This window comes from Corvus hawaiiensis, chromosome 16 (assembly GCF_020740725.1).
Source record: "Corvus hawaiiensis isolate bCorHaw1 chromosome 16, bCorHaw1.pri.cur, whole genome shotgun sequence".
Taxonomy (NCBI): Eukaryota; Metazoa; Chordata; class Aves; order Passeriformes; family Corvidae; genus Corvus; species Corvus hawaiiensis.
In genome coordinates, this window is record NC_063228.1 from 12,911,435 (window position 1) to 12,929,037 (window position 17,603).

At 39.8% G+C, this 17,603-nt stretch overlaps 1 protein-coding gene across 19 annotated transcripts in view; it reads right to left on the reverse strand.

The window, feature by feature from the left end:
• RBFOX1 (RNA binding fox-1 homolog 1) overlaps positions 1–17,603 on the reverse strand; it is a 1,119,677-nt gene that overhangs the window by 652,473 nt on the left and 449,601 nt on the right. For all 19 annotated transcript variants that reach the window (XM_048320436.1, XM_048320431.1, XM_048320443.1 and 16 more), the window contains one exon: positions 2,535–2,597. In XM_048320436.1, coding sequence (XP_048176393.1) covers positions 2,535–2,597 — 63 coding nt within the window. The remainder of the gene's footprint in view (positions 1–2,534; positions 2,598–17,603) is intronic.

Below are 17,603 nucleotides of genomic sequence, written 5' to 3' on the forward strand. Positions count from 1 at the left end.
AGCCCAAGTGTCCAACCTGAGAGCCCTCCAGCGACCTCCACCTCCCTGTCAGATCCCTGCCAGCACACACGAGATCAATCCCAGCTCCTGTATTTCAGTTTTAGCTGGGACGGGACAGCCAGAGCAGGGGGATCATGGTGCTGCTGCCTAGCACTGCCCTCTGCAGCATTCCCACTTCAGAGAATTCCAGTTTGCCACAATGGAATGGGAAAACCTCTCCACTTCAGGGAGCAAGCGAAGACTCTGCTTATCTAGGTTTTACATCCACTTCTGCTACAAACCCCCTGCCAGTCACTATTTGTCCTTGATTTCCCACAGTATATTTGGAACAATTCTATCTCCTCTGCCTGTCATGCTTATTTTCAGTGGTTTTCTGGAACTGTCTTCTATTGCTTTGTTTACTGGTGTACTCAATGCACTGCAGCTTCGCTGGAGCACTGTAGGCACTACTGCACCATTAACAGAAGGTCAAATACCTAAATCCATAGGTTGTGAAACTGAATTTTAAAATCCAGGATTTCTCTGTAGTTAGACTGTTAAAACTTTACTTACCTCAACCTATTTCTCTATCAAAATGAAATAGGAAAATACTGCAAAGCAACCACAGCTAGGAATTAAACTAAAATTCAGCTGAAGGATACCGAATACAAAATTTGATTAGCACAAGAGATTTGTGAGAAGAGGCAGATATTTGTTTCAATACATACAATTCCAACACCTTAACACCTGTGTGCTGGACCAGAATTTCTGTTTTGCAATGCTTTTTCTCAGGAAAGGAACAGGACAGAACATTTCAGCAGTACCGTAGCCGTGTCCCGGGTGAGGAAGGCATCCCGCCCAGGCAGAGGGAGCTGCCAGGAGCCAGCTCCGATCCTGAGGCTCTTTCCAGGCAACACAAGGGCTGGGGCTGAGCCTGCTGACCCAGGGACCCCTCGGCCCCACAGCTGATAGATAGTCCTGCTGTTGGGTTATGAGCACCGGGGAAAATAATCAACAAATTATGCACGTGGAGGTTCGGCAGAGTTAAACCTTCCTCAGGTTCCAAATGAGCATTTTCTTCTTCTTTCTCCTTGTAGATCCCCAAACCTCTACTTTAGCTTGTTGAGGGAAAAATGAGTATCTTTTCCTGGAAACTGCATTTATAGCTACTGAGGCACTGTATTCACAGTCAAATTAATGTTAGCTTCCTCAAAACATGCTGTGATTATCTCAGGGACCGCTGTCTCCCCTGGGTTAGAAACCACAACCTCCGTCGCGCAATTTTTACCAGAATTTTTCTAACAGAAGCTGTCTATTGCATCAAATTCTGCTAAGGGCTGTAAGGTTATTCTGTGCTAGAAAATACTGTTCGTGGCAGAGGAAAAGCTAAAAGCAACAAGCACGCTGAGCACTACAGAATTGATTTAAATCGGTCCTCAAGATGAACAGGTTTTTTTTTCATCCAGTAAGGCAGGCAGTCTTTTTGAAATAATGAAATCTTATTTCAAAGACATTAAGAGGAAGATTGTGTTCAGTGTAGGAGAATAAATGCAAACCTCTTCATGTTTCTAGCAGGCACTGTGTGTCTAATTTTTTCAGTGACACGAAACTTTGTGTGTTGGGGCAGAACTCAGCTTCTCACAGCAGAATTAATATAGCAGAAAAAAAAGGTGAATGTTGTCTATTATTTTGTCAATACCCATGTGCAACACAGAACAAAGAAGAGTGTAATTATAAATGTATATAAAGCAAAAATATACTCAGCCTAATACAGAACAAGCCATGCTCATTACCCAATGCAACATATCTGAGAACTGGAGTTTATTTTAAGCAGAGAATTATTAAAAACTGCTAAAGAAGTATAAAATACACATCTACCAAGAATTACACAGTTTTGTCTGATACTTCTGTATTTACTGTAAGTATAGGAAGTTATATCCTGAATAAAAAGGGCTTAATCATTATTGGGTTTATGTATGTGCTACAATGAAAAACTTTACTAGAGAATAAATTCCAAGTATGAATGAGCAACAAGTGTTTTGGATTTGAAAGCCTTTTCTCAGAAAGGGAAAAGGCAAAAAATTAATCAGCACAAATACTTTTTTCACGTGTCCTATAAATTTTGGAGGTTAATTCATGATATTCCCTATTCTGGCTTTACGAGAGCATTTTATAAAGGAAAGCATGATGAATTAATTATCCTTAGCTGTTCTGAGGGGGAAAAGTGTCTGTGAGAAATCTGTACACAAAGTAATCAGCCAAAGGTGGCACAAACACGACAGTGAAACAACCCAAACACATACAAGGGCAGTACAAGAGAAAATCACTTTAACCTGCAGCCAGAACCAGGCAAGCTGGTTTTCTAAGCATGTCACTGGCAAGCTGCTGCTCACTGAAGGCTAAAAGCCATCAGACCCTTTACTTGTGCTCTATTAGTCTGGTGATACAGCAGCAGCACAGCAAGCTGGGGAGTCCAAAGTATTTCTGCATTAATTGTGGCAGCACAGGAGAGATGTCGGAAAATCAACAGGCAACACAAAAACCAGGGCACTTACTGAGAGGAGGCTCCGCTCATGGAAACAATAGGCACCACTTGCATGGGGCTTCTGTGGAGTTTCCTGGGGAAAGAAAAACACATTCTTATTGGGAATGACGGATTCAGAAGAGCTCCTGCTTGTGCCCTGCGCTCAAGGAAGGCTTAAAGATTCAACAAAACATGCAATTGCTAATGCACTGCTTGGGCTGTCACTGTACACACTGTTGGGCCATAAGTGCATTTTTATTGTAGTACAAAGCCAAACAGCAAATTCTGGTTATTGATTCACAAGTGTGATTTTATAATTTATTTATTGAACATTCCATGCACAGTAAATACGTTCAGACAGTTTGCAATGCCTTTGAAACCAGAAAATCTATGTTTTCATTGCAAATTTACCTACTAAAATAGACATTACTAAGCTATAACCGTAAATTTTCCCCAGCACAGGTTTCTGTTTCAATAAGAACACACCACTGTAATTTGCTTTCTGGGTATCCTTCAATGGAAAATTTGAAGCAATTTTTGCAAAAGAAAAATTATCATAAAATGCATAACCAAAAGGGGGCCATTCAGAATATATTTTACAAGCACATATTTGGGAATTCCAATAGGGTAACACTCTATTCCATGCCACTCTTTCTAATTAATGAGCAGCTGCAACATGCAACATTTTACAGAATTTTTCATTGAATTTTAGTAGTTACAGTAAGCTCAGCCATGTTTTACCTAACAGATTCACCCTACATGCATTTTTCATTTCCACGTGCAAATGGCAATATGTACTGTTTGGTACAAATACCCCTGAAAACAGAATCGTTGGTCATATTTTGAGTCTCCAAGGATAATACATACCTAGGTCAGAGTATAATCAAATCATTCTGTAGGTAAATTTAAGATAGTTTATATCCACTTCAGTAAAATTCCAAAGAGTAAACATATTGGATAATTTTTTCACACAATATCTTCCTCCTTATATGTGGTTTCATTTTAAACAAAAAAATTAAATAAACCGGTAAACTAAAAAATCAGAGGATTTGGGTCTTTCTACTGCAACTGAGGAAAAAGGGGAACAAGAACCAGCAGTACCAGAAAGGTACAAGCTCTACAAACATGCCGGGCAGCATTGCAATGACCACACACTCTGAGAAAAGAGCTTCAGAATTTGGAAAGGTGACAAGCAGGAACAGCAAACACACTTGAATTTCTGTCTTCTTGGAGCTGGGACCATCTAGGAGAGCATCTCTCAGAGTTAACAGCCAACTTCACACTGGTGCTCTCAGCATCAACTGCAACTGACTGCCCAAACCCTCCCAACAACCAATTTCTGAGCTGAACACACAAGTTTCTTTCTATTTACATATTGCTGGGCAAAAGAAGTGTTGGACACACTTAGAAACTTCCACTTTGTACAGATTTCTCCCCACCCGAGGGAATGCCCAGTCCTGCTGGGGCAGTACAGCCCCCTGGCCACCACCATCCAGCTCAGGGCAGCTCCTCGTGCAGGCAAATCCCACAACACTGATGACATTCCATCACCTACCCCACAGCAGGTCACAATCTCCAGGGCTTGTACAGACCACTGGGCCGAATTTGTCTGTCTTACCAAGCACACTTAATTTGTTACCCAGCTACTCAGGCAATACCTAAACAATGAGCAAGATTTCAAGTGCATTCATATGATTACACAAAGCAATTTTCAGTAGAAGGAAATACAGCTGGAAAATGCCAGTAGTTTCATGGGAAAACCCCCTAAATTCTGATAAAATCCTATTTACTGGTTGATTCTGGACTTGGACATTACACCTGATTCTTTACACCGACATGAAATGCCACTGAGAGCTGTCCACACAACTACAAGCAATCCTGCGGAGCAACATGAGATGCACATTTTCAATGCTAAATTTTCTTTTCCACAGCTGCCATAAATTGTAGCAAAACACAAAGTGGGCTCTTGTTTTGCACTCCTATGACTCAGAAATAAATTCCCAATCAGCAAAGTTTTGCTTGCATCTGGTATTACAACATTTGTACGTGCCAGGCACACAAAGAACAGCAGAACTCTTCTGCAGTGCTCCTGTTCTGTCCAAAGGCATGGAAAACTCGAGAGGCAACTGGAGGAAGCCCTGCAAAGTGTGTAAGGAGAAGTTTGGCAGAGATGATGATCTATTAAGACTCAGTTAAGAATGAAAAAGTGTTTCGAGGTCAAAGTGTCAGGTGCACAGATAAGTACCAAGGTACCCCAAGGGCTTCTCCCTCAGGGCAGCAGCTCAGGCAGCCCAAAAAAGCCGAGGCTGTTCTGCAGGGTCACTGAGAGAGAGCCCCAGGCCATTCAGGCTTCATAAAATTTCACTCTACCCCAAGCATTCCAAGAGTATCCCAGATATGTTATTATCTTCCCATAGCAGTGGCTTCATTAAGCATTATATTAAAGAAAAAAAAAAAGAACGTAAAGCAATAATAAAAACCACTACTAATACATATATACAGTTACTAAGTCTGACTTAACATCCACTGCTTCAGACCTTTATCAAAAGCCTACGTCTAAATTGATCTAATCTGATATTTTTTAATTCTGTTCTAAAAATGCAATTAAACAATGATATCTGCTGCTGCAAGTTAAAATCCATTCCCTTTAGATAACAGCCAAATACAGCAGGCAGCGAGTTTTGCCATCATTAGACTTCTAACCATATTACTTCTATTTTGAGGCTTTTTTTGTTTGGTCTCAGTTTAATTTCCTGTCAGCCTTACAAGAGATTTCTAATGTTTGGGCTGTAGGATATGCTCTGATTAAAAATAATCTTCCCAATTACTGCCTGGCATGACTCTACTGCCACATGCACTCTGCCACTGGCTTCTGCATTTCTGTCACCAGTAATTGTGTCTGTAGCTTCTAACTGTAAATGAAAACCCAGGGGGCATATTTGGGTTTCAGTTTCCTTTGCCCAGCCATATCTTTTAATTTGCACTGTCTGTCAAAAGGAGATGTTCATAGGCACTAAAAGGAAATCCTCAGAACATCAGGTTAAAAAAAGGAAAAAGGAGAAAAAATGAAATGCAACTGGAATATGATAAACCACATTTGATATTTATGCCAGGATACTCAACACAGAGCAGCTCACTGCATTGATTAGCCTTAGAAGAGGGGGACTGAAACCATTTACTGAGTATTTCTAGCTGCACTTTATTACCATTAAATGTAATCCGAAATCTTAAGCATCACCTTAGTATGGCACTTTTTTAAATTCAATCATTATAATTAATATTTTACAGAACAGCATTTCTTATCACAATAGAAAAAAATTATTGTTTCTCAGGTTCTGGGTCCTGGGCTAAACTGTGCCATGGGGCTTCCATCTCCAGCCTTGGCTGATCCTCAGACATGGCCCTCTTAGACCTACACTGCCCCTTCTCCCCAACTTTTCAGTTCCTGTGGGGATTTTAGACTCCAATGGTCCCCTTGCCTCCGTCCCCTCCATCCCAATGCACTGCTGCTCCTGGAGTCCCCAGATGCATCCTGGGGCTGTCAGTGGCCAGACCCATCTCAGGAGCTGGCTCTGCTCTCTGGACCCAGCTGGGCTGTGCTCCCTGGGGAGAGCCCGAAGCTCCTGGCTCTGTTCCCTCGGGAGCTGCCAGCTGCACCCAGGCCCTGGGACATCTGCACCCGGAGTCACGGGGCTTAAACCCAGCACTCAGTGCAGCCACAGCCACCAGACACGTGCTGGATGCATGTTCAGACCCTCCTGGATTGCCTTTTCCTCTGAGGAGTGCTGCTGTTGCGATGGAAAGGTGGCCCCATGTCCCCAGGGAGTGCTCTGTGTGACAAGAGCAGGATGGAATCAAGGTGCCCTGGAGTGGGGAATCTTGGGAAGAACAAAGCACCAAGCACAGACTGTACCCTGTGAAGTGGGCACAGAAGAAACTCAAGGAGGAGAAAAAACATCTGATACGACATCAGGAATGATGCTTTGTGTGGAAGGGAAAAGTGGGGTATATGGGACTGCTGCAAAGGATAATATCATGAAGATGATTAAGAAGACAGTTGCAGTTATTGCTGGAAGCAAATATTCACTATAAAATGAAGAATATTGTAAAGTCCTCTGAAAATAATTTTCCATGAAGTCTCAATCTCTGGTCTTTCAAAATTAAGTAAATTTTTGTCTCAAAATTAAAATGGCACACAGCACATTTGGAATCCAAGGGATACAGAGAGCATGTTTTTGTACAAGGGAATAATGGAAGGGATTTTTTTGTGATAGCAGGATAAACACTGAGATTTGGTGAATGTGAGCAGGGTTTTGTCCAAATAGCACTTAAAATTGAATAGCTTCTCTTGGCATAAGAACTTATTTGAAATATTAAATGCAAATGTTAGTGCTCTGCACTGTGTTTGCTGGTTGATGCTCTGTTCTGTATTGTTTGTATCTGTATAGGAGGGGAGACAGTGGGAAGGCGAGAACAGACTCCATCTCAGCTCTGTCCTGAACCTTTGGCACATCACTCTATGGTGCAACTCGTTCATAGGGCTCTGCCCCTCAGCGCATATTCTGTGCAATGTGATGACAAAACAGATAAGAACTTCAACACATCATCTGAAAGGTCTGTGCAGCAGAGACTGTGACCACCACTGCCTTCACAACTGCATGGTGTTACAGAGGAAAATGGCACACACTTGTTAAAATTTTATTTTTTAAATAGTTTACAAGCTGTGTAAGTTCTTCGTGCCCCCTCTGAGCCCTAAGGGGCAGCAGCACTCCACATGCTGCAGTGCAGAACTAGACTGTGATAACCTCAAGCTATCTTTGTTCCTATTTCCATATCTTACCTGAGATAAAACCATCATTTACGAGGTATATCCCCCTACCTGTGACTGAAACTGCCAGAAGGTTTAAATAAATACCTGCTTTTTTAAAAAAATAAGGTAAGCCACTGAGTTAAAAATGGTTATTCCTGTGACTGAGGCCATGTGGATGTTTACATATTTATTCAGCATAAAAACTGTAGGATTAAGTATGGCAGTAAACATTTTATGAAGTTGAAAGAAATGTTGGTCTCTTACAAAAGGACCTTTCAGAATTTTGGCTGCAGAGAGCGCTCACAAGCAGAGCCTCAGCTCTGGGAGAATCAGCTCCTCTGTCAATGCAGGGAAGGGGCAAGGCCCAGGGCATGGAGTTTCTCTATTCCTATTGTCATCATGACTCTTACGAGTTCCAGAACTCTTCTTCTGATTTTTTTTTGTTTGTTTCTCCCCACTTTTCTGCAGTACAGACTGTTCTGCCTCATGAGCAGGTGGAACAATTCCACCAATACCAGCAAGATTGCTCCCATGTTAACCATGGTAATGCACGGCTGTGCCCACCAGACTGAGATCATTTATCACAAATTCGAGGGAACAACACACTCAAAGGAGGGGCAGAAATAACAAAATAATTTCAAAAAGGCTTAACTGTTCTCATCTACCACTAGAAAATTCCTTCCACCTATTCCAGTGGTGAACTTTTAACCATGAATACCTTGCTCCTGACAAGCAGGAACATTATACTTCCAGAACAGAGGGTTTACATTCTGCATTTTTAAACTAGTGGTTCTCTCATCTATCAAAGGTCAAGAAATGAATCACGCCTCTGTAAGGCAGTTTGGAAAGAAATATCCCACGTAGAGAGAAGAATGGTAAACTTATCTATTTTATATTATTTATTAACAGAAATTTTGACATTGCTTAAAAACTGTAGATGTTAATAAATAACATTTGAAATCAAGGACTGGAATAAGAAAAAATAAAAACAAACCAAAACCCACCAGTTTATCCAACAGCTTTGTGACTTATGACATAATTAGTCTTAGAGAAACAGCACAACTCTGAGCTACATCTATGAGCCCTAACAGAAGAATAATAGTTAGAGGGTCCATCACATCCCACTGACTGGAGAATGTCTCTTGTGGACAAAGCAAAGAAAAAAATCTAATTTGGGTAGATGATGCACGCGACACCCTGCATTTAACGTGGATTGTAACAAAACCTGTTTGGGTAGATCAGTGGCCCCTCACCCAAGACAAGCTCATCGCACTCAACACATCAGTTGAGCAAATTTTCTCATCCAAACACACCAAATTTTCTGATCCAAAGACATTTTTATCACCACAGAAAATAAAAGCATCATTTCATGTGCTGGAGACAGAGAAGCGCTGGGATGGATGAGCTGGCAAACACCAATATTCAGGAAAAGGGACTTTTGTAAGGTCATCAGGTCTCAAAAAGGTCCAGCCTTCCCCCAGATGTCCCATCAACCATGCTGGAGGCCATCCCCAGCCCATGGCACCCACCACAGGCCCATTGCTGCAGAGAAGGCAGAAGTTATTGCTGCCTTTGCATGGGGGCTATCGTAGTTTTATCAAAAGGATTCTTACTGTTTATGAAGAAAAATTATTTCAGTCTGAAAAAGAAGCAAAAATAAAATAATCTAAGCCTACCATGTTTGGAAATTTATTCCTGCTATGTTAGAACAACTACAACTGATTTCAAAAGTTAGTGTTTGTTTTATACAACACAAGACAGCCTTGGGCTGGGGCTGTTTTTGAAAGAATTGTTTATTGTCGTTGCTTCCAGCTGGGTGTAATTTGACAATGATTGCAAAATGTGAAGTCACAAGTACAGAGAAGTCCATGCAGATCCTACACTGGAGTTCAAGCGCTCTCCTCTGATCAGAAGGAAAGAAAGGAGGAAGCTCAGCTGTGTCAAGCAGCAGATTTTCCCCAAGAGTAACATGATTTTCACTGGGAGAAAAAAGGACTGAAAAGTACACATGATGCAACCCATAGGCCAGGCACACAGAATACATCAGTGGAAAACTCTTAGACCCAGATTGGTTATTTGTAAATAAACAAAAAATGTGTTGTTTGGTTTTTTTTAATGAGTTCCTTCAAGGTGTGCTACATCTAAAGCAGAAAAAGAACCAGATTTGTAAACATCGCACGTTCCTGAATGACCAGTTCCACACATTTTTTTCTTCCTCCACAACCTTCCCCAGCATCCCAGGAAAATCACAGGCTGCAGGTAATGGTACCACCTTCATCACTCACAGCTTCAGGAGCTTCACCCCAGCAAAGTGACACCTGTGAAATAAAACCACTCATCACTGTGAGCGGTCAGAGGCTGCCAAGGCTGGGACAGGAGCCTGCCGGCTCCTGCAAATCTCTCACCAGAGCATTTGAGCCTGACACTTAATATTCAAACTGGATTGCAAGCTATGTACTCAAGGATAAAGCTCAGTAATAATAAAGATTCACAGTCTGACAGGCTCAGCATACAAATTCTCAGTGCAGAGCTCACTTTGAAATTTTTTTTTTTTAATCTAAAAAGGAATAAGGAATTTTCCTCTTATAAAGGAAACAACAGCACTTCCCATTTAGTGAGGGAAACAATGGAATGAGAAAATATAATTTTAGTCTACATTTAGATATTGGTAAAGAAGCAACAAAATAAATATTTTATTTCAATACCAGAACACTGTGTCCCCAGTCCTTGTCTTGCTCATCAGACACAGGAGAACATCAAATAGGCTATGCAGTTTCTTTTTGTGCAGGGCCAAATCCTTTGAGCCAGAAATCTGCTACTTTAAAACATTTGAGAATTTGCCCAAATTTCCAAAAATTTATGGCTTGTATTTAGCATGTCAGCTGTGAAGTCAAAATCACCAGAAATATTTTAAACCTCAGTATATGTTACTCTAACATGATATCTAACCAGTGGTCTCACTAGTCCCGCATTAGGTCACCAATGAACAAATTTCTAGGTGTTGTTTAAACTTAATTCTACCCCTAAGTCTTACTTATGTTTTATTTTTTATTTTATCCAACACTGCTTAGTACTGTGCTTTGTACAGTAATATATTAATTGTTTATTTTACAGTGGCACTGTAAAGTCATAGCCCTTTTTTTTTTTTTCCAATTTAATGTTTATTTTATGTTACAACAACCTGGCAAGTTGTTCCTGGGCTTTTTTTGTTTGTTATATAAATGTTATATATGTAGGAGATGGTTTTAAATGAACAAAATTATAATTAAATTCCTAATAGTTTTTACACTGAAAATACTGTTACTAAACATTAGCTCCCCTTAGACTCTTGTGCTTGTTTTGTATTTTGCTTCAAATGTCTACACTTCTATTATTAAACCTACCTTTTTCTTTTAAAATCACATTGCATCCATCTTAACTCCATCTCACTAAATCACCTTGTTAGTCATACTTTGATTCATTACATTTCATTGCCTTTCATATTTAAATTATTCCATTACTTTTCCTACTCCCCACATTACCTTTGAACATGACAGGCCTCACTTTGTGCAATGATTATACTGCATCCTCACAGAACTCCCTCTATTAACACTTGATCATTCTCCATGCAAGTTTTCCTGCAGAACTGCTTTCCAAAACAATTCCAGACTTACACATTCAATCCCATCTCTTCATTTCATTTACATTTCATAAGCACCAAGGCAGCCAGCACTACAAGAAACCAAATTGTATTTGCTGCATCATAAAACAAGGGATAAACACTGAACTCCTGTCCCTCAACAAGCACATCATGTGCTGCTGAGCCTGCCCATGCAGGGATGCAGCCAGGAATGCTGATCCACATCCCTCAGGATCAGAGGTTTTGTGGGACACAAGATACAGAGGATTGAGGCACTGTGGAGTTCGGCTTATACCATGAAAATGTAACTATTTCCAATCTACAGAGGGAATAAGCAGCTGAAGCTCCAGATCATACAAATACGATTATTATGGCACAAACTACTGCTCATTCTTACTCTCTTCTTGACCAAAGCTACATTTCTCAGGGATTCCACTCACAATCAGCATTCACTTCTCAGACCTAATACAGAAATGAAGCAATAGCTCCTCTATTCCCATAAAAATATTTCTTCACGGATTTCTTAATTGAGCCTTAGAAAAAGATCATCCCTGATGCTAAGCAACAGATCAGCATCTCTCTTCAGAGAGCGCAGATATGAAAGTGCAGTAACCTGAGCTCAAACTGAGGGTGAAGTGGTTGAAACAATACTAAAACTGGATGTTGCTCAAACTGCCCTCCCCACTGCTTCCCAAAGAGGGTGTGTGAACAATCCTTCCTGCGAAACTGGCGCTGCTTCTACGCACTCCCCAGCAGTGGCAACTCAGAGAAGACAGAATCCTCTCCAAACTAATTTATCCTCATGAAAGCTGCTCTGCTGCTTTTTGGCTTCTCAATCCAGGAGCAGCAAGTTCCCTCGGGGCTGGGAAGTGCCCCTGTGTAGGTGCTGATCCTGTCCTGGGGAATGAGGGGTGGAGAGCAGCCAGAGCTGGCAGGAGCTGCATGGGCTGTGCTGCCACAGCCTCCAGAGCAGCCACCAAGTGCCCAAAGCTGTTTGCCAGCTACAGTATCTAAATTATTATCTCTATTTGCAATCAAGAGTTAGATTGGATCCATAAAGCTGCCATGCTTCAGGGCAAAAACCAAATCCTGCCTGGCTGCAGTGTAAGGTGTCTTAATCTTTCTAGGGGTTAAGAGAAATTGTTAGAAGGACTAGGAGATAACTGCTTGCGCCAATGGAATTTTATTCCAAATTATTCAAATTAAAAATGGCTCAGTATCTTGTCACTGAAGGCAATCACTCTGAAAGCACCACATACTCACTGCTGTCAGATAATAGTTTGTCTAAAGAAATCGTAGCAATGTTTTTTTGGTTTTTTTTTTTTAATCTTACCTTGTAAAACATTTTGGAAATACTTTTGGAATTAAAAATATTAAACATTTTAAATCATTAATAAGATCTAGCCTACTAAACAAAAACAAGATTATTTTCTTTGTTCAAAAATACACCTTCACAGTTTGTAGCTTGAAAAATCTGCAGAAGGAATGATTCAAGTCTCATAGCCACAACTCACAGAGAACTGGTAAAATGTCTTTGTCCTGTTTAAATATCAAAGCTCTTCTGGGTATCAGTTAGATCTACCCATCAAAATTCAGATACTTGTGAATAATTCAAGATGTTATGCTTTAACTTCTATCAGCAATTCCCTTGAAGAGGAGCAGTAAGTAAGCATTTCTTATAAGTTATGGCATGGATGCATATAATTAATATTTCGATGTACTTCACCTGTCTTACTGTTTGCTCTCGTGATATTAAGTTGGTATTAAATAAATAACACACTCAGATAACTTGTCCTACTTTTCAAAGATGCTCCAATTTATGTAATTGCTATATTTGATTTATTGTTGCATCTTTACTCAAGTTACATATTCTGTTAATGTGCTATCAATGTAATTAGCTCTTTCTTAGTAGGAAACCCTTTTTAATCAAGCCAGCATTTTTATTGCAAAAGGATTTCACTGCTTGTACTCCCATGGAATCAAAATACCCTTTTAATGGTGTGAAGTAACCTGCTTCATCTTTGCATGTTTTCCTTGGCATGCTGAAGCAAACCAGAGACAATGGGCCGTTACTCAAGCATAAGAAAAATAGTAGCACCCCACTGACAAACCTCAGAGGTGACTAAAGGCACATAAAATCATACAAAAACAACAACTGAAGTGTGCCCTCATTCTTCAAATAAGAATTCAGAGAGAGCCTCTGTCCAAGTGACTGTAAATTATATATTAAAGATTACACAGTTTTGAAATTAAATCCAGCAATATGAAGAAAAACTGAGTTCAGCTTTTCTAATTTGCTAATAGTGAAGAGTTAAAAAATTTTACTTCATTAAGTAAATACACATCTTTGGTTAGAAGGATGAAGAATCAACACACAGCTTGTATTCCTGAAATAAACTTTGTTTCTGCTGCCTACAGCATTGTAAACTGATGTCCTCTAGGAGCTCTGCCTGTCCGCTCTCCAGACTCGCAAAGACACCACTCAAGGGGTGGGGACACAAGGAGAAAAAAATTAATTTCTGAAAACGGGGAGAAAATTAACTTGTTTATACTGCCTTCCCTCCATCATTTTCATTCATGAAGGGTATTAATTTTGACTATTAATTAGAGTGGCATCTGTCTCTCCCCCACTGGCAGGAGACCAGTGAGCACAAGCAGCATTAGCTGCTGGTCCAGGTGTGCAATGACTGAAAACTCATTTCTGAACTGCTCCACCACAGGAGCAGCAATTTACACAGAATCAGCTGGCTCAAATACACCTTCAAGAACACATGAAGTGAGGATTTTCAGTATATAGAAGCATTCTGGATGTATTTTCCAAACTTAACTTCCCTTAGCAGAACAGATCAGCAATGCACTAAGATACCAACTGCTGTACATGAGACAAAAGCTCAAAGTCCAGAAACCTAACACAGATATTATCCCATTTATTCCATAAATCAGCTGGCTTTAGGAAAGCACACAACTACTTCGTAGTCTGAAAGAAAATTACTGTCATTATATGTAAAACCTGTTGCATTTCTAGGAAGTTCTGAACACACAGTAATAAATTGCACTGATAAATTTTTAAGACCTGTAACTTAAAAGTAAACTGTGTCATATGTCTCAGGATTGGGTTTCTCAGTATTTTTTGTCTTCTCTACCTCGTTCTTTTATCTCACGGCAAATACTCTGCCCTGTCAGCACGTGTACTATAACAGAAGCATAATTACACATGCACTGCAAGGGAGAAACACCTCAAGTATCACATTTCGGGGAAGTTGGACTGACAGCTGGAACACAGAAGCAAAATGCCCACCAGACTGGAGCATTTATGAATTCCTGCACAATTCCAAATGCTTTTTGTGACTTCCATTATCTTTGTGAACCTGCTATTTATACCAAATTTACCTTTGATGCTTCAGCATTGTTTCCCAGTCTTGGAGTTTCTCACTGCATGTATCAGTCCTGTAGTGTCAGACAAAAAGTTTCCATTTATGCATAAGAATAGAGCACACATTTCCTTCCCAATGTGCCAAACACCAGACTGATAGCAATGGAATCTCAATATAATCCTCTAATGCCTGAAACCCTTTCAAGTATCTCAATACATCAAGTGTTAAACGTTTTATAACACCTATAAACACTCCAAGAGTCTAATGAAGCTTATACTACTAAGAGTGCAACAAGTGAAAGGTGATGTAAAAATCAATTTTCTTTCACCTCAGCTGATTTATATTCCTTCCTGAACAAATTAATTTCACACTAAGCAACTGGTTTAATAAAACTTCAGAGCAGCCCTGTATTAAAGAGTTTTGCTCTTACTCCAGGCAGAGATAACTTGGAAATAGTAGTAAAACAGCAGTCTGGGATTACTCTGCAATTTGTAAAGCCTGGCCTGCCTCATTTCACAGCTTTTTCTCACTGAGTTTTATTTCTGAACTTGTGAAAATGAATTTTAAAAAGCACAATGCAGGTTTGCAGTCCAGAAATAACACCATAAACAATAACATATAAAGATATACCAGGCAAGTATGAAAATATATCCCAGGAAATAAACATGTTCAGAGCCCTAGTGCCCAAACTGAGAATTAAGCTGTGCTTAATTCCAACCCTGTCTGCAATACAAATAGCTGTATTATAAATAATAAAATCAAGATTGCTGAGGTACTTGATATGAAACAGGGACGTGTCATTGCAGCACAGCTGGAATATTTAGCATTTCTGTCCTCTCCTCTCTGCTGTTGGAGCTGCCATTGCATTTTGCATCCCTCACAGCCACAAGAAATCCCTGCACACAGAAGGGCCCCACCTCCTTTTCCCCATCCCCACAACCAACGTTTTGCTGGGTAATGAGGAAGAAGTCAGAGATAAAAACTGAATTTCAAAACAAAGTCTGTTTTCTATTCATAGACTGAAATAACAGTGAAATAATAGTGACAAATTATATACATTAAGACCTTTCTGTAGCTTTACTTGCAGCTCCTCTCAGTTGCTCAATACAACTGCATTTTCTCACAGAGACTTAAAACTTAACCAGCTAAAAAAAAAAAAAAAAATGCAAGTAGGATGCAACACTCTACAGAGTGCACAGAACACAAAACCAGGGGCTCAGCCTGACAGGGAAAAAAAAAAAAAGCAAGCAAAAAAAAGCTCTGAAAACTGAGATCAGCTGAGCTTTTTTACCATTATTATGTCTGTTAACTGTACTCGTGACAGAAGTCAACACTACAGACTGGATGTAACTCTTCTCCCACCTCACTCACACATCTTCCTGTGGCTTCCAGGGTATAATCCTAAGGCAAAAATGTTCATGAAAACAGGTGCACAGCAAAAAGGGGAACCTAGAATGTATGGAAAATGTGTGTAATAAATATCTACAACACGATTTGAGTAATTTCAGAAATATTAACGTGTTGGGGTCCCTCCCCCGCCGTGTAGCCCTGGGAGAGGGGCCCTGAGGGCGCAGGGACTGCAACATTAACGCATCTCTGTTTGTTTAAATAATGTTTTTGAAAGTAATTTCACTTTTTCCGAAATAGACACGTATTACAATTGTGCTAAGCATTTTTAGCCAGCATGGAGATTTGATTTGCTTGCTATTGATTGAAAAACAATTGAACAAAATCACTGCTATTTTTCTGAGATTAAAAACATCATTGGAGGCTTCAGGTTTATGTTTTCTGATGTTGCTTAAGCTGAAAAAGCTAATGTGGTTTGTAACCCCAATGCCAATTCACCAGAACATGAAGCAGCAAATAGACCACAATTAGATCCATAATGGTAACTTAAAGTAACACAAGATAATTGAAAGTTGTTTTCTTTCTTCTCATCTCACCTGCATGAAAATTTCCTGAATGACACAATGTGAAAGCACTCAAAAAATGAGTTTACCATTAAAGACTGAAATATGAACAGTGCGATTCAGAGTGGGGGCAGGCTGTGGCAGGAAGAAAGCATACACTGGTCTAGTTTGTGGAAAGGCAGTCAAGGAAATTATTTACCTTCTGTTTTCCAAAATATAAAAATATATAAACAAGAAGATTTGACAACGGGAAAATTTTGCCTGTCTGACTCCAATCATTTAAAGGACTTCCAAAGGAACAAAAAAGGTGAAAAGCTTTATAGGAAAGGCAAATAAATGAAGATTTCTTATACAACAAATCAAGATGTCAATTATTTTAACAAAGAGCAACTACGGGGACATTTGACTTAACTCCATTTCTAAACACTGCATCAATGATTTTCCTTGACACTGTATAAAGCTATTAACAGATTCCACAAGAGATTGGAGAAATTTAAGTATTAATGGAGTCTTTACAAAAAATTAAGAACAAAATGAGAAAATCCTTATGTTTAAGGCATTCGGGTTAATTATTTCAACCTGGTGGACAAGAACAAGGTAAATCTTCATTTCAACCTTTACATTTCTAGGCATACTAAAAAAGGGTGATAATCTACATACTGTATTCAACTCCTAACCCTACCCCCACGTTTGACCAGGTATGATTTTAACCTAATGAAAACTACATGGTGTAAACTGGCGGATCAAATTATTCCTTTTTCATAGGAAACAAGACACATTCTGATGGAGTAACGAATAGTTGTCCCAGCTCACTGCAAATTGCCATGCTTTAAAAATCCCTCCAATTCCAGAGTGGTACTTATTTGAGAACCTTGGTTTCAGCTCGTATTTTAATGATTCTTAGATTGGCTTGAATGACAAAAAGAGTTCAGTTCAGTTCTGAAGGTTTTGCTTGTTCACAAGTGGTTCTGACCAAGCCTTTTTGCTCAGTCCTTAGTCTCCAGCACTGAGTGCCGGGAGAAAGAGCTTCTAAATAAAACTCCTAAATGAAAATATTCTCCTCAAGAACCATCCATAATCCATTTGTAAGTCCCTGCTTGCTTACACCATCAGTAAAACAAGCTCTCGACCCAGTCACTGACTGTATTTGAAACTGTTTCACACCTTTTAAACACAACTTTCAACCTAAGGGCACAAGGAATTTTGGCAAACTCTACTACGCCACATTCCCTCTGCTTCCAAGTGTTGCCTTCAATACACAAATCACAGCTCACCATATCTGATTATTATCTCTCTACTTGATAATCAGGATTCCAATTCTTCCTTCCTTCCACTACCACTTTTGCCAATCTTTTTTGCCTACAAAAGGTCTGTATCAGAATTACAT